This window comes from Fundulus heteroclitus, unplaced genomic scaffold (genome assembly GCF_011125445.2).
Source record: "Fundulus heteroclitus isolate FHET01 unplaced genomic scaffold, MU-UCD_Fhet_4.1 scaffold_811, whole genome shotgun sequence".
NCBI lineage: Eukaryota > Metazoa > Chordata > Actinopteri > Cyprinodontiformes > Fundulidae > Fundulus > Fundulus heteroclitus.
In genome coordinates, this window is record NW_023397265.1 from 1 (window position 1) to 18,163 (window position 18,163).

The 18,163-nt window shown below is 39.0% G+C and overlaps 1 protein-coding gene and 1 long non-coding RNA gene across 2 annotated transcripts; one reads left to right on the plus strand and one right to left on the minus strand.

Annotated features, from left to right (window-relative positions):
- Positions 1-2,690: 2,690 nt before the first annotated feature.
- LOC118562182 (cytochrome P450 7A1-like) lies at positions 2,691-3,146 on the plus strand. Its single transcript, XM_036134436.1, has 2 exons — positions 2,691-2,754; positions 2,859-3,146. Exons 1-2 carry the CDS (start codon positions 2,716-2,718, stop codon positions 3,144-3,146), a joined length of 327 nt encoding a protein of 108 aa, XP_035990329.1. The 5' UTR covers positions 2,691-2,715.
- A 4,149-nt stretch (positions 3,147-7,295) lies between these two features.
- On the minus strand, positions 7,296-8,195 carry LOC118562183. The gene is made up of 3 exons (XR_004930491.1): positions 8,159-8,195; positions 7,962-8,049; positions 7,296-7,567 (listed from the first exon to the last, which is right to left on the minus strand). It is a non-coding gene; the product is annotated as an uncharacterized LOC118562183 (long non-coding RNA).
- Positions 8,196-18,163: the final 9,968 nt, after the last annotated feature.

Below are 18,163 nucleotides of genomic sequence, written 5' to 3' on the forward strand. Positions count from 1 at the left end.
TTCAAAACTCCTTTATCACTTGAACCATATCACACTGTTCTAAGTCTTTGGGTCTTTTTAAGTAATTTTTTTCTTATATTGTCATAAATTTGGAGGGAGATGAATCCGGAAATCAACCAACACACAAAATGCTCTATAATTACTGATTTATTTGAGGGATGGTGAGGAGAGGGAATCAACGGCAAACAGACAGGATCCAAAAAAGGGGTAAGGAGACATCCACACTTGACGGTAAACCGAAACTGGGCAGAAAAATACAGAACATGTTACAAAAATGGAATCAGGACGCTGGCGCTCTTACCAGGAAACAGGGATCACACATGGTAAATTGACGACGACCCGACAACTAACTGAGGAGAGAGTGAGGCTTAAATAACGGATAAACAGGTGAGCGGAATTGAAACTAATTAACCGGAGTGTGGAGCAATACGTGACAGGAACAGACATAATAAAACAAACACAGAACTAAAATCAGAACTAATACAGGGACCAGAATAACTAACAAGTAAAAAGGCTAAACTGGAATCCAAACAATAAAACCCAGAGGCAGAAATGAGCTACTTAACCAAACAATAAACATAGACCAGAACAGAACGTGACAAATGTAGTTTATCTGGATTAAATATATTGTTAAAATACATGTATATTAAAAAATCCTTTATCACTTGAACCATACCAAACTATTCTTAAGTCCTTGGTCTTTTATTTCATTTTACTAAATAGATATAATTTCTGGAAATAAAGAAAATGTTTGTTTGATTAATTGTGAATGAGGATAATTTTTTCTTCAAACCACTTTTTAATAACCTTGTGCATGCTGTAAAAACCAAGAAATTTTGGCTTAAAGATCCTTTTTCAATTACAATAATGTAATCATGCTAATTCCACTTATGTTCATCCATTAAAATGATTATCAATTCAAAACCCTTAGATGAATAATTAGGGTTGTGTGAAAGAGTAAAGATGGCATTATTTGGTCGTTTAGCCTCACATTGTCTTGACATGATTCTTAGGTGCGCACCCCCTTTTGAAAAATCCTGGATCTGCCCCCTCAGCACAAAAAAGCAACATACCACCCAAGCATAACGTACACAGCAGAGACAGTGAGTCAGAGGAAATTGTATTTGTCACCATGCGCGTGTGTGTGCGTCAGTGTAGGTCTATGATTGCCCAGTAGCCCCCCCCAGCCATAGTTCTAGATGGTATGTTTCAGCAGTTCAGTAGAGTGCTGCTTCAGACACAGGTGTCATGAATAAGTGCAGGCGTGTTGTTTCCATAACATCTGGGAGAGTTTCAGATAAATAAGCCTCCAAGGCCAGCATCGGGCAGCGGAATTCTATAACAACGACATTGTTTTGTCTCAGGCTGACTGTCAAATTTCTATCATACTTCAAGCCTGTGTTGCTCCGCTCCGTCGTGGCAGTCCCACACAGCCAAATTTGTTGGTCTTTCCACTGTAAATCGAGCTAGTGCTTCCCCAAGGTCTTTTACATTTCACCATTGAGTTCAGACCACTGCTGCCATGCGATGCTGTCAAAGGATTGCATCCAGCTTGCGATTTTGCTCAGAAAGCATTTAAGTCTGGGTGATCACAGTTGGGTTTAATTCTTCACACTCTACCGGCATCCTTACCAAGGCCAAAACTGCCGCCAAGACCTTCTGTATTTGCTGATATATCAGTACTGGCCAGCTCCAATAAGCATAAATTCCTCTTATCATAACGCCAATAACGTAGACATCTACCACGCCAGCATGAACGAATAGACAGGCACACCATCTTCTCAACTTCCATCTTCCCCCGGAATCCAGAGTGTATCTGGTGTCCCTTCTAGACAGCCTAGCCCCCCTGTGCCTGACCTTCTCATTGAGAAAGTGTTATCATAGCGTTGGCGACCAACTGACCAGATCCATTGGTTTTTAATGCAATTGCAAAGAAATCATTTAAAAATGTATTAACTGTAGTCAGTAATATATAATACACATCATGTAAATGCATAATTTTGTGAGAAAATCTATATGTAGAATATTGTTGATTAGCTTGGATACTGTGTTGAATTTATAATTTCATACATATTGTAGTCCACATAAAAGATATTAAAAGAGACAATTGAAGGACAGATATAATGGTACACTTCTTTAGGCAGAAATGTTTTTATATCCCCCAGTGGAATGGGCAAAGAATGCTGGAAGCCAGAAGTAGTCATATAACACATGTTATACAATCTTTTAGATATTTAAAAAATAAGTATTTTCTCATGGAAACATTAAGTATGGTAGCTGAACTAAAATAATTCCCTACCTGTGTCCAGGAGTCCAGATGCTATGAAAGCAGCTCAGAAGAAGTGCAGAAAGTTCTGAGGGATTCGGGTTTGATAGTGGACCCCAATGGGCCCATGCTAAATCTGACTAGACACCAGCTGGATATATGCCTGTTTTGGGTAAGACCTACAAGTTTCTATAAAATGAGTGTGAACTATAACACATGAAATTAAAGTCTAAGATGTTTTACTTCTACATTCAGTTAAGAAAGTTTGTATTTGAAAAATTGCTAAAGAGTTTTCGACTCTTAATTATAGACCAGCATCATGAAAGAAGCAATGCGGCTTTCTAGTGCCTCTTTGAATATTCGGGTTGCCAAAGAGGACTTTCTGCTCCACCTTGACAACCAGAAGCTTACCGTATTAGAAAGATGATGTCATAGCCCTGTATCCACCCATGGTGCACTATGATCCGGAAATCTATGAGGATCCCTATGTAGACCCCCACATTATCATGACATTCTATAAAAAACAATCATCTTCATAGTGTAATGATTAATTTCTGTTCCTCTTAATTTATCCTTGTCTTCTCTCTTGCAGGAGTATAAGTTTGACCGCTTTCTGGATGAAAGAGGTCAGGAGAAAAATGCTTTTTATCGTAATGGTCGGAGGCTGCGTTACTTTTACATGCCCTTTGGGTCAGGGGTCACAAAATGCCCTGGACGATTTTTTGCTGTGTATGAGATCAAGCAGTTTCTGACTCTGATGCTGTCCTACTTTGACATGGAATTATTAGACCCTGCAATCAGAATTCCTCCTCTAGACCAATCTCGTGCAGGTCTGGGAATTCTCCAACCAACCTATGATGTGGACTTCAGGTACAACTGAAACAGAAAAACTAAACTCAGTTATTACTGTGCTGGCTTACTGAATTACATACTGTGTATAGTGTAAAGTTGAAAGTACAATTAAGATATTTTACTGTGTATATAAATAGATTGAATAGTTTTTTCCTGTTCTGTTTATTTTATAAAATGAAGCTGTAGATGATGGGTTGCATGGAATCATTAGAAATTATCACATATTTCAATGTTTCCACTGGTATTCTGTCATATTCAATATTTCTCATATTAAGAGCCATGTATACTAAATAGTAATAATCAGTACTTGCAAACTCAACACAGTACAGTGGTTTAAACCTGCAGGTTTAGAAAACGGAATAAACAATAGGGGGACATTAACAAAATCGCTGATAAAAAATTTAAATCATAATGTTAATTGTTAAAGGCAGTATGTAGCGCAATTGCCTAATAAATCAATGGATACCGTTTCCGACCTTAGTTAAGCTTTTCTGTGTGGAGATTACATGCTTGCAAGAGCATGCATGGGTTTTATGAGGTATACTTTGGCCTCCGCTCACAGTCCAAAGACATGCATTATTCGGTTAACAATGTGTCTACTGTGCCCCCTGGTGTGAGTGGGGCTGCATACTTGTTGGTGATTATTCTGGGGGCGCAGAACCTAGGCCCTCGTGAGCTAGTGACCTTTCAAGAGTCTGTCCCACCTATCAATCAGTAGTTGCAACATAGATGGACATAAACTATAATAAAAAAGACATATGCTAAATGCCTCACAAAACTGATATACTTAAAAGACAATTGAAGAACACACTAAACTGACACATTAGTTTGCTTGTAATTTTAATAATATGGAGCAGCTAAAGGGTTAAATGATCTTTCTGCACCTCTTAAACACAAAAGCTGGTATGTGTGTCAGGAACATGTTCCTTTTCTGTGATTAACTAACTCACAAATGATATGGTATGTAAAAACATTGATCCAACGATGTGGCAAAAGGTGGCCTTCTTGGAAATAAATACTGTGACTTTTATAATTTTCTGAACTTCTGACTCTTATTATGTGAGTTTAATTGCATATATCTGTCAGTTGTACTATACATGCTGCTGTTATTATGTTTTGAAATATTTCTTTTGTCATTTAATGGTTATGGGGTTTGCCCAACCACTAAGGGCTTTGTGCTGATTCAGATTTCCTCCTTAGTTGAGTATTCCTGCTTACCGAAGCGTTTCCTGAAGGATGGACCTGAAAAGCTGTTTCGGCTTCTTGCGTAGCTTGTGGCCATCAGTAATTCCTGCTGCTGCTTCAGTTAACAGAGGAGCAGGAAAAGTGATCAGTCATAAATAATTTTGGTCTTAACTAGTGGTCAAAGTAAGCCGGTACAGTCCAGTATTGCGTATCAAGAAGCAAGGGGGGAGGGCGGCTGCCAGATAAAGCCATCATCCAGAATCAGTCCATGGCTGCACGTTGGATCAGAAAACAGATCCGCTCACCAGATGCAGTCTAAAACACCACTTAGTTTATATATATATATATATATATATATATATATATATATATATATATATATTTTATTTTTTTTTTTAATTCACTATTTTTAATTCATTCCGAATTGTTTCTGAATAACATGTGCTGTGTTTCTGTGCTTCACCACCCTGACTGCTCCTCTCCCTTCCCTCGGAGCCAGAGACTTTTATCAGCTGCCAGCCTTCAAAACGCGAACCACTACATTTGATGTCCTTCCACCCGTAACAAAATGTGCCAATTAAAATCAATAGGAGAGTTTGTAGCTGTGTTTCATGCTGTTTTGTTTAACGACAGAGAACCAGTGGTGTTGCTTTGGGTGTGCTGCGGTGGGCATGCTCTGGTGGCCGTGGTCATAGACATTATATGACTGTGACCTTGATGGGTTGAGTAGTCGTCTGGCAACCAGAAGGTTGTGGATTCGATTCCAGCTTCCCCTTGCCAGATGTCGATGTACCCTTGGGCAAGGCACTTAACCCCAAGTTGCCCTACCGAGCTGCGTCTCAGTGTATAAATGTGTGAGCGTTAGTGAGAGCGACTGGGTGAATGTGGCTATAGTGTACAGCGCTTTGGGTGGTCAGCATGACTGGAAAAGCGCTATATAAGTTCAGTCCATTTACCATTTACCATATACGTAGATGCCTCGTTGGGCGGGTTCTGCTTATGCTGCGGATGAGTCAGAGCGTCCCGCCATGTTGAATGTGGCAAATCTGCTGTTAGACTCAGACACTTAAACAGTATCTGAGGGACTTCAATCTCAGAATACACTTTATAGTGGTAATATTTTTATTTTTGTAATATTACGAGTTTATTTTCTTATCCCTTTGGCTTCATTTTCCTGACTTTATTCTTGCAAAGAATAAAAATAATTACAAATATCTAATCTGACCGTATTACTCTAGAACTAAAGTAGTTCTGCAAACTGTGACTATTCTGGAAATGTTCAATTCAATTCAATTCAGTTTTATTTATATAGCGCCAAATCATGAAACATGTCATCTTAAGGCACTTTACAAAGTCAAGTTCAATCATATTATACAGATTGGGTCAGATTGTACAGATTGGTCAAAAATGTCCTATATAAGGAAACCAGTTGATTGCATCAAAGTCCCGACAAAGCAGCATTCACTCCTGGAGAAGCGTGGAGCCACAGGAAGAGTCGTCTGTATTGTCCATGGCTTTGCAGCAATCCCTCATACTGAGCAAGCATGAAGCGACAGCGGGAAGAAAAACTCCCCATTAACGGGAAGAAAAAACCTCCGGCAGAACCGGGCTCAGTATGAACGGTCATCTGCCTCGACCGACTGGGGGTTACAGAAGACAGAGCAGAGACACAAAAAGAGAGACAAAAAAGCACAGAAGCACACATTGATCCAGTAATCTGTTCTACATTAGATGGTAGTAGCGGGTGAGCCGTCTTCTCTGGATGATGTCACAGTTAACAGAACGCCAGACCAGGTGTACCTACTATGAAGATAAAAGAGAGAGAACAGAAAGTTAAGCAGAAATGACAACACATAATACATAATTGAAGAACAGTAGAACTCTATAGAGTGAGAAAATTAGATCCTGATATCCTCCAGTAGCCTAAGCCTACACTCAAAAAACTGAAACATTGACTTTAATTAAAATAATTTTGTCAACAGGTTCCACATAAGTGTTTTATGTTAGCTAAAAGCAAAATTGTTAAGTTCATCTAACTTTTTTAACTTGCATTAAGTTAACACAATGTGAATTGACCCAACTAGATACAAATAATTATGAACAACAAGAGATCTTTAAGTTTATCCAATCTAATTCAGTTACATTACATGGACATAATCAATATATTTACAGGCTACATATTTTACATTTGTCCTTTAAACGTGTATCTAATCAGTACAAGTAAAATATTATTTACAATTTATTAAAAAAGGTTTTTCATCCAATTTACTTTATACTGATAAGTGTGACCTAATTCTTGTTTGTCAACAGGTTCCACGCAAACAAATTTAGTACACCCAACATATTTTTGGTAATTCCTTTATTAAACAATATTCATTTAACATTCTTTTGCCACTGGGTCCAAAATACAACCCCACAAATAGCCCTAACAGACATAGGGTGTAGCATGGTTAGACACCAACAGTTGTAAACTGCCTTTATGCAGTCCAATACTACAGGCTTGCAGTTGTTTTCTAACAGCCTAACCTGCATGTGCTGCTATCAACTTAAATTTCTAATATTAAGGAGGGAATACTCTGAAATACAAACATCTCAAATTTGTTGCAGCATTATTGCCCAACAAAGAAAATTTTCATTAAGCCCCTTGCAGGATAAAAACACAAAATATGCCTGATTCACAAATATTATTGCATAACATACAGTAGGTTTGGAGTTCTCAGTATTTTTGTAATAGCATAAAAGTCAAACCATAACAATACACATACTGTCAACTTATTTTTGTAATATGAAAGGGAAAAACCTGAGATGTTTACATTACACTCACTTATGGTGGTATTCCAAAACGTTTCCAAATGTTTATGTCTCTGAAATGATTTCTTTTTCCTGCTCTGTTTTCTTACAGAATCATTTTTGTTCACATTCGGCATCCCAGTCAATGGTTGGGTTTATTCATACATTTTGTTCATGAGTATCTCTACCTCTTGTCGAGAGGGTGCTAGTATCCAGTTAAAGGAAGAACGTCTGTAGAACTTCAAAGAAGGCTTTCAGTCCTTTAGGATAACTGAGGTTCAGTGCGTATATTACACCCATTAAGAGTGCACATGCAGAAGCGACGTCCCCCAGGTCATGTAGAACTTCAACACCCTCGACCACTAGTCCAACATCAGCTTGAGGAGTGGTGGCATCACCTCCCCTGACTTTGTTGCTGTAGATGACAAGAGTAAGTAGCCCAAGCTCCCTCTGTTCAGCAGTACCATCACCATCCTTTACATAATGGAGAAGAAGACAACCAATCACAAATTTTGTAGATGTCCAAAGATTTACTTTTGCCTTTCAGGTTTCCCTTAAATAAAAATAGTGCAGCTATAAAGGTATCATTGGTGAAAAAGGTTTCAGCAGCTGTAACAGTAGAATTTGTAGTTGTGTATGTACACAGATACAAATCAATGCAAACAACAAAAATGTTACTTTTATAGATTCTCAAACTTTTACACATGTACTTCAAAAAGAGCTATTGGAGTAAAAATAAGTAGACGCTCCATGGATAAGAGGGAAAACATGTAAGACATACAACCAAGTGCAGCTGTTCAAATTTAAAAAGGTTATTAAAGATTTGATTGATTAAAAGATAAAAACTATTTTTTTTTAAATTACCAACCTGGTATTCTTTGAAAAGGATGTTCGGTTCTTCATTTAGATAGATACAAAGTGCCCTGAGGATGCACCCCCTTCTCTTTAGCAGTTTTCTTTAAAAAAAATATATAGTGTTGCGCTTAACATTTTTTACTTAACTTTTCTCTGAAAATCAAATCAACTTAAAATTACACAATGTTCTCTACTGTTAACAAAACATACCTGTGTGATTGGGACCAGAGTTCTTCTGATTTTAGTCCTGTAGAGCCTCCCTTTTTATTAAACACCAATGAGCTGGGCAGTGTGTTGGTCAAGCTGTGCATGGAACAAGGGGACCAGTAGTGATCCTCACAAATTTCTGCTTCCACCTGAAAACATAATGTCAACAAAACAACACATCAGCACCTATTAAAACATTTAAACAGAATGTAAAAAAAAAAAAAAAACAGGCTGCACTCTAAACAGTATTTCCTGTGGCATGTTACATTTGACACAAAATAATTAACATTCCCATGTTACATTCTATCAGCGGCAAAATATACTTACTGTATCAGGGGTTCAAATCTGACCTCAGGCCCTTTGATGCACGTCATCCCTGCTCCCCCCCTGGCCTTTTCAGTCTATACACTGTCACTATCCAAAACTGCAGAACTGCTAACAAATAATAAAGAAGCATTTCCTACCTCTGCCACAGTGAACAATCCTGGCCATCTGATCTTGAATTCCGCAACCATGGGCTTGTCTTTGACAACCTCCTGTCTCCTGTATACGAACGTCTTGGCCATCTTTTCTTTTACCACTTTATCGTTATGTCTCTTCTTGACCTCAGATAACAATGCCAACTGTCATCTTCAAGACACCCTTTTAGAAATTCTGCAAGGGGAAAAAGAGGCACTCTCAATTATGTAATTTATAACATACTTCGATTACACAGCACCTCTGCTCTTAAGTACTTCAAGTATCACATTTTACCATGGCATTTATCCAAACCAAACAAGAATTATTTTAAACACATTCTCTTTTAACATTATGAATGTTGAAATGATGACACGATATTCAGAGATTTTAATTCCTTTTAAATAATGTATCTCCTTAATCATTGGTTTAACTTGAACACCTTGTCTCATTCCCTCAGACCATTTGTGTTATATATCAGCAAAGTAACAAACAAATATGAATTTAACCTCCCTTTCTGTGCACAAACAGGTACTTTAATATAAACAGATTTTGGCTTTTAACAGTTTACAGTAAACGGAATAATCATCTCACATAGTTTCACTCCAAAACCAAAAATGGTGTAGTCACTTTAACACCGTCTCTGCCGCGCTTCACACAAGCAGAAAATTCGCTAGCATTAGCATTAGTTAGCTTTTCATTGACATGTCCCGTTTCAACTGCATACTCTTCACAAACTGAATACTGTAACGTCTTACTCGACCCTCGGTTTCATAACTTCATCAACTCTTACTGATAACTTAAATACCGCTTCTAAATGCATTAATACTGACCTGGAGTATAGAACAGACGAGACACAGTCGAGCTTCTTTTAGCACCAACCGGAAGATTTAATCTTCTGTGTGCTCGTTCCTTTCTATTTTACCAGGGTGACCAGCGCTCCCAAGTGGTTGCATGTGTAATTGCACTCAGTAACCAGTATAACGCAAATAACTTATTAACCCGAAAATTTAGAGATAAATATAAAAAATAATAATGTTGGGGGAGCCTATTTCCATGCCTCTTGTTTCCATTCAATTACAACTTATTTACCCCCTCTACACACGTGTCAACTATAAACATCTAAAGCACTCCTATGCACACGGTTCAAGCAGACCGGCGCAGCAACCCAACGCGCGAGATTATCTTGGCCTTAATGCACTGGAGCCGCAGACTGATAACCGACCGTCACTGACAACTAAGGCCTCAGCTGATAACAAGCTAACACATACTAGTTTACAAACTAGCTGATGCTGACTTTTGTGCGCGGTTAGCAGCCGCCACTAACACCCGCTTCCTAGCCGGCCACAACGGGCCTTCATGTTTGTTTCAAACGTATTATTATTGTTGGTACTGTCATGGTTTTCAGGTGACGAGTCCACATGCAGATACGAACGGGAGGCAATGCACAGTTTTAAGATATTTTATTTGGAAAACAGGCAGGTCTACGTACGGAACTACAGGTGAATCGGCTGGGTCAGAACGTCACGGCTGGAAAGTCTGCAAGAGAGAGTGAGTGAGTACTCTGAAGGAAGAACCCGGAGAATTGCTAGAAGTAGCGCTGCTTACCATTAGGCTGGGCGGACCTAACCGGGAAGGAGTAGCGTCAGGAGAACTCTATGATACTACTCTGCTGGAGATAGGCGGCTAGTGGCTGGGGGCGGCTGATGTAGCTGGCGAGGAATCCTGAGCGAGCCTCATCGGCAACGGTTGACAGATGGATTGACCAGAGTGAACACAGAACCAACAGAACCCGGGAGAGGGGATCTCAGGCCTTGCTGGGTAACTTCCAGGAAGTATGAGGGGAGCGCCAGAGCAAAATCTGAGCAGGCAGGTTCCGCTGGTCTGTTTCTTCGGACGAGACGTCAAGACAGGTGAGTGCATCCAAGCACCAAAATCTGAAGCAACAGAGAGGTTCAAAAATTAATCCAAAAATGAAGAGTAACAAAAAACTCACAAGCTGGTCTCCGAGAGTTGGGACTGAGGCCACGTCGTACCACGACTGGTTAAGGCTCCGGCGTCTTCCATCTGTCAGCGCTCTGCTTAAGACGCCAGAGGAAGCCGCCTGCAACGAGCTGCAGGTGTGGACCACGCCTCCTCAGCCAACTAGACACACCTGAGGAGTAGAGTTAGAGCAGCCAAAACACAGAGAACCCTGACAGGTACGACATACAACATTATCGGATATAATATTGCACACTATAGTATAACGTATGCTGTATATTGTAGCAAATACATACCCACTGATCTCTAAAACACAAGCACTTCAGAAATATAAAACAATTGTATCAAAAAACAATATTTTTTTTATTGGGATTTAGTTCCCATTAATTAAATCCCAATAAAAAAAAATATTCCCAATAATTTGCTAGTAGAATAATAGGTATGGATGAACCATTACCTACCTCTCTCGACGTTGGTAACTTCACCACCAAACGAAAAAGCAACTGAATTTGCACAGGTGGAGCAATTCAAACTCCTCCTTCTTCGTCTTCATTTTCTTCTTCTTCTTGGATTTTTTTGGCGGTTGGGACGCAACGAAATGGTGCATTACCGCTGCCACCTTCTGGATGTACGAAGTATTTCATCCATAATTCATTTAAATTAAATTATTATTGTTTAACCAATGTAGAATTATTGTGTACACAGAACAAATGACACAATTATGTAGACTTTATTAGAAAAATATATGTTAACTTATAAAAGACATGTATTTTTTAGTAAACTGACAACATAAAATTTATATAAATTGCACAACCCACCTAGTTCACTTTTTTGATATAGCAGTAAAACTATAAAGGTAGCTCAGAGTAACATGAGCCACTCTAGTTATAAGCTTTGTCAAAAAGGAAAGTTTTAAGATTAGTCTTAAAAGTAGACAGGGTGTCTGCCTCACGGACCAAAACTGGGAGTTGGTTCCACAGGAGAGGAGCCTGATAGCTAAAGGATCTGCCTCCCATTCTACTTTTAGAGGCTCTAGGAACCACCAGCAGACCTGCAGTCTGAGAGCGAAGTGCTCTGTTAGGAACATACGGTGTAATCAGAGCTCTGATATATGATGGAGCTTGATTATTAAGGGCTTTATAGGTTAGAAGAAGAATTTTAAATTCTATTCTTGATTTTTTATAGGAAGCCAGTGAAGGGAAGCTAAAATTGGAGAAATATGATCCCTCTTGTTGATTTTCATCAGAACTCTTGCTGCAGTATTTTGGATCAGCTGAAGGCTTTGAACTGCATTTTGTGGACTTCCTGATAGTAAAGAATTACAATAGTCCAGCCTTGAAATAACAAATGCATGGACTAGTTTTTCAGCATCACTCCTGGACAGAATGTTTTTAATTTTGGCAATATTCCTGAGGTGAAAAAAGGAAACTCTGGAAACCTGTTTAATATGGGATTTAAATGACATGTCTTGGTCAAAAATAACACCAAGATTTTTTACTTTATTACCAGAGGCCAAGTTAATGGCACCCAGATTAAGTGATTGGTTAAGAAGTTTATTTTTTGAGGACTCTGGTCCAAAGATTACAACTTCGGTCTTGTCAGAATTTAGATGCAGAAAATTTAAAGTCATCCAGCTTTTGATGTCATCAAGACATGGCTGCAGTCGAAGTAATTGATTGGATTCATCAGGATTTATGGATAAATATAGCTGAGTATCATCAGCATAACAGTGGAAATTAATCCCAGAACTAACTAGCAGCTAAAAGCTAGCTAACCAGCATTGCTGTTTTAACAAGTTCTGAAGAGGCGGCTGCTTTTGTTTTATTAGGCCCGAGCAGCGAAGCGCTGCGAAGGCCTATTGTATCTGTAGTGTTTAATTATTATTAATCTGCCACCCCAAAGAGGGGCCTTTTTGAGGGCTTTATCATATTCAAAAACTCACCAAACTTGGCGGATGCATGAAGACTGTTTAAAAATTTTGTATTTTAAGGTCGTCACAGAAATCAAAAGAAAAATGCCTCAACGGCGCCACCTAGCAATTTTCAAAGGACCCTTTGCTATTCACTTACTTCATCGTAGGGACATGAGATTTGGTACAGTGATAGAGCTCACCAAGACGCTCAGAATTTACAATTAATGTCATAGTGTGAATATCACAGGAAGTCGGCCATTTTAGATTGTAGGTCTGTTATTTTGACCCCATTTTTGACGTTTACAGCATTGGTATTTGATCGAACTCCTCCTAGAAATTTTGAGCGAGCGGCTTGCAACTCGGTCAGTCTGATCATAAGGCATGGCCAATTAAAAGTTATCAAAACGGTGAGTTTTTGAGCTTGTTGAAGGGGCGTTAGCAGGGGTCAAAATTCACCTACTCGCCACAAAAATAAAACTGTTATATATCCTACACAGAAACACACAGAGGCACCAAACTTTCAGTGGTTGATCATCATCGGGTCTCCTACAATATCCAATGGTCAAATGATGACATTGCTTAGGCCACGCCCCCTGCCAAAAGGAAGTGTCATGTTTTATTGTTAACAGTCGCTATGTTACCCCTCTGAGCTAATGTTATAAGAATTAAAGCCGCAAGCGGCGATGAGCGGCCCTCGCAGCCAAGCACCGCTGGGGTACGCGCACCGCCTGCCGCCAGCCACCGCAGAAAATGTCACGCATTTTACGCGCACGTCCACCGGGCAATTCACACGAACCCGTTCGGCAGTGAAATCAGGTGCAGATCGGTTGATGCAGCAAGGAGATACAGCCGTTGAATAATGATATTGCATTTGGCCACGGGGCCGGACCAAATCGTTTGGCGGGCCGTACGTTTGACACCCCTGGTTTAAACATTACTTTACTGGTTGAAATGCAGTTCAAAGTCTTCAGCTGATCCAAAATGCTGCAGCAAGAGTTATGGAGATAGTTTCCTGCCAAAAGGTTGTAAACAGAAAAGGTGTTGCACACAAATAAAACTTGTTTTGCACACAAAAAGATGTGTTTCACACAAAAGAAATTGTTTTGCAAACTGTCCGCCAACCTTGCACTCAAAATATCATTTATAAGTTTTCCTCCAGTACAAAATGGTCTCTGCACACACAAAACAGCCTCTGCTCGACTAAGAAACAATCCCACCCACGCTGCGGTAAATATGTGCCAAAAGTCACGTGATGCATTAAGAGTTGTTGTTCAGACTTCCCGACATTGAGAAGAATTCAGTTATCTCTAAACTATTGGGCTAATTTACTAAATGATTGCATTATTAGGTGCTGTAGAATGGATTGAGGAGGTGAGACCATTAAGAGCTGTCATATGTTCAGATTCAAGTTCATCATTGATCAGTTTAAAAAGAAATCATTCAGAAAGCCGTCCAGATATCTTATTAGTAATTCAACAAATATTATATCATATTCAGATGATGGGGTTATCAGCTGTGTTTCTTGGGTTCCTGCACATATAGGAGTGAAAGGTAATTAAATGGCTGATAAGAAAGCTAAAGAGTCGATAAATAAAAGTAAGAGTGATTAAGAATAGACATGGGTAAATCAGAGGTTCAAAGTATTATGCTGCCATCTTGTGGTCAAAAATAATACCTGTTTTTATGACAAAATGACATCTTTGATGAAAATTAATTGACTTTTACATTCCTGCAGTGAAAAAGAAGGTTCATAATAAGTCATTTGGTTGGACAATTATTCAGAAAGCAAGAGAATTAGGATTAAATCATTGAAATATTAGTCCAACAGTACCATTATCAATAACACCACCATGGATCTTACCTGAATCAATAGTAGATTTAACAATATTGGAAAAGAAAAATAGAGATAAAATGTATATATGTAATTCTTTAATAGTGGAGGAATATATAGAACAGTTTTATAATTATGTAAAAATGTATACGGATGAATCAAAAAAATCAATTAGGACAAACTGGAGTAGGTGTAATAATTCCAGAGTTTAAACTGCATATAGGGAAGAAATTAAATGAAGGAATATCTGTTTACACGGCAGAAATGATTGCATTATTAGGTGCTGTAGAATGGATTGAGGAAGTGAGACCATTAAGAGCTGTCATATGTTCAGATTCAAGTTCATCATTGATCAGTTTAAAAAGAAATCATTCAGAAAGCCGTCCAGATATCTTATTAGTAATTCAACAAATATTATATCATATTCAGATGATGGGGTTATCAGCTGTGTTTCTTTGGGTTCCTGCACATATAGGAATGAAAGGTAATTAAATGGCTGATAAGAAAGCTAAAGAGTCGATAAATAAAAGTAAGAGTGATTAAGAATAGACATGGGTAAATCAGAGGTTCAAAGTATTATGCTGCCATCTTGTGGTCAAAAATAATACCCGTTTTTATGACAAAATGACATCTTTGATGAAAATGAATTGGCTTTCTTTAGGATTTACACAATTGGTCCAAGAGACTTTTTTGTAGGGACTGAGAAGTTACATCTGCTTACCAAGTTTCATAATTCTCAGACAAAGCATGGCTTGGGGCTTACTGATTTAATGCGTTTTTAATGGTTTTCCACAAACCTGATTTTTGCAATGTGACAGCTCAGGCAAATATGCATATTTCATAAAACCTTTGATAACTTTTAACCCTCAAGGTCTCATCTCCACGCTGAAAAAATTTGAAAGTGATAGCTTAAAATGCCTAGGACTAGTTCGTTAAAGTTTGAGGCAAAAACCGTCAATATTTTACCCTTTGACCCAAAATGGCAGGCTTCCTGTGGGTTTTAGAGCATACCCACAATAGACTTTTTTTCATAACTTTAAGAAAGCTACCTAGGTAAAAAATTTCAGCTTTCTACGTGTTACGGTTTGGCCCAACTCACTCTAGTTGGCGCTGTTGAGCGGGTTTGCCACGCCCGCTTTCAATTACACTAAAATCATGCGATTTCTCACGGGGGACAATTTTGGGCAAAGTTTGGTGAGTTTTCATGCATGTTTAGGCCTCCAAAAAGCCGTTTCAAAAGTCCCAAGAATAAATAATAATAATAATTAAAGCCGCAAGCGGCGATGAGCGGCCCTCGCAGCCAAGCACCGCTGGGGTACACGCACCGCCTGCCGCCAGCCACCGCAGAAGCTGTCACGCAATGTCCCTTCCCGTCCACCGGGCGATTCACACGAACCCGTTTGGCAGCGCTCCCCCACAACTCACAAAAAATCAGGTGCAGATCGGTCGATGCAGCGAGGAGATACAGCCGTTGAATAATGATAATGCATTTGGCCACGGGCTGGACTAAATCGTTGGGCGGGCCGTATGTTTGAGACCCCTGGTTTAAACATGAGTTTACTGGTTGAAATGCAGTTCAAAGTCTTCAGCTGATCCAAAATGCTGCAGCAAGAGTTATGGAGATAGTTTCCTGCCAAAAGGTTGTACACAAAAAAGGTGTTGCACACAAAAAAACTTGTTTTGCACACAAAAACATATGTTTCACACAAAAAAAATTTGTTTTGCAAACTGTCCGCCAACCTTGCGCTCAAAATATCATTTATAAGTTTTCCTCCAGTACAAAATGGTCTCTGCTCGACTACGAAACAATCCCACCCACGCTGCAGTAAATTTGTGCCAAAAGTCACGTGATGCATTAAGAGTTGTTGTTGTTCAGACTTCCCGACAGGAGAGGTTAAACCATGTTGATGGAGATGAGCAGACAGGACCCTCTCGGGTAGGAGACTGAGTGACAGGCTGGTTGGAAACAGGTGCGTGCGTTGCTTCGTCAGAGAAATCTATCTGAAGGAAGAAGGAAAAGGTTGGCGGTAGGCATAAGCAAGTTTGTGACTGGATCAGGATGGCGGCTCAGGTTGTAGAGGATGAGGAAGAACTACATAGTGATATGGATACGGATAGTTGAACGCCAGTTGCTAGTTACCGGGGAAGTGGAAAATTCAAAAGTAGTGAAGCAGGCAGAGGTTCTGGGAATTCAGGAGACAAAAGAAATCTTGAAGACGACAGTACAGATGATGGAAGCAAGGGTGTGCAAAAAAAGATTCAATTCAATTAAATTTTATTTACGTCAGACCAGGTGTACCTACTATGAAGAAAAAAGAGAGAGAGCAAAAAGTTAAAAGCTGAAATGTCAACTGTCATTTCAATGTAATGGAATGAAAAACTGGAGAACAGTAGACTGGAGAACAGTAGAAATCAGTAGAGTGATAAAAATATACCCTGATGTCCTGCAGTAGCCTAAGCCTATAGCAGCACAACTATAGATGTAGCTCAGGGTAACATGAGCCACTCTAACTATCAGCTTTGTCAAAAAGGAAAGTTTTAAGATTATACTTAAAAGTAGACAAGGTGTCTGCCTCACGGACCAAAACTGGGAGTTGGTTCCACAGGAGAGAAGCCTGATAGCTAAAAGATCTGCCTCCCATTCTACTTTTAGAGACTCTAGGAACCACCAGCAGACCTGCAGTCTGAGAGCGAAGTGCTCTGTTAGGAACATACGGGGTAATCAGAGCTCTGATATATGATGGAGCTTGATTATTAAGGGCTTTATACGTTAGAAGAATTTTAAATTCTATTCTTGATTTAACAGGAAGCCAATTAAGGGAAGCTAAAATTGGAGAAATATGATCCCTCTTGTTGATTTTCATCAGAACTCTTGCTGCAGCATTTTGGATCAGCTGAAGACTTTGAAAAGATCATGAAAGAGGAGGTGAAGATAACATTAAAATTCAAAAAGGAAGATGAAAATATTGCTCTGAGCCCAAAAATAGTTTCTAAGGAAACAAAAAAGAAAATAGGGGAAGTTAAAATGGCTAAAACGCTGAGAGATGGAAGCTTGTTAAATGTTTGTAAATTGGAAGAACAAAAAAGGAAAGCAATGAGTGTTGAGTGTATTGGAAATAAAAGAGTGGAAAGTAAAAGAGTGTTGGGAGAAAAGAAAGGATCCCGAGGAGTTATTTATGGAATTCCAGTTAATGAAGATCTAGAGAAATTAAAACATAAAATCATGTTAAAGTCAAGGATATAAAGAGATTGCAGAAAACAGTTAATAATAAGCGAGTTGACAGCTTATCTGTGCTTCTGGAATTTTCTACTCCAGAAGTTCCAGATAGAGTCAAAGTGGGTTTCTTGTGTTATTCAGTTAGGCCTTATGTTCCACCTCCACTTCGGTGTTTCAAGTGTCAGAGGTATGGTCACATTTGCTGCAGTGTGCAGGGGCAAACAGAGCTGTTTAAAATGTGGAGGGGACCACAAAATACAAGAATATGGTGAAAATGTTCAGGATAAATGCTGTAATTGTGGTGGGGAACATAGGGCAACATATGGAGGGTGTGAAAGATTATGTAACTGGTAATTTAGTAGAGCAGATTGGGAGAAATATAAGGAAATAAGTGAAGATAAAATTAAGGAAATTGACATGAATCTTGGTATTGATTCATTAAACAAAATCTTTTGTAGTTCAATCATAGAAGCTGTTCAACAGTCAGTTCCAAAGAAAGGAGGGATACATAAAAAGAAGATAATTCCATGGTGGACAATAGAATGTGACCAGGCTATTAAATCCCGAAATAAAGCTTTTAAAATTCTATAAGGAAATCAGAATTTTCAA

Excerpts from the sequence above, each read along its gene's own strand:
- LOC118562182 (XM_036134436.1), top strand. The coding sequence starts at position 2,716 with ATGGTGCACTATGATCCGGAAATCTATGAGGATCCCTAT. Across the intron at positions 2,755-2,858 it reads AAATCTATGAGGATCCCTAT|GAGTATAAGTTTGACCGCTT; the intron begins GTAGACCCCCAC and ends TCTCTCTTGCAG.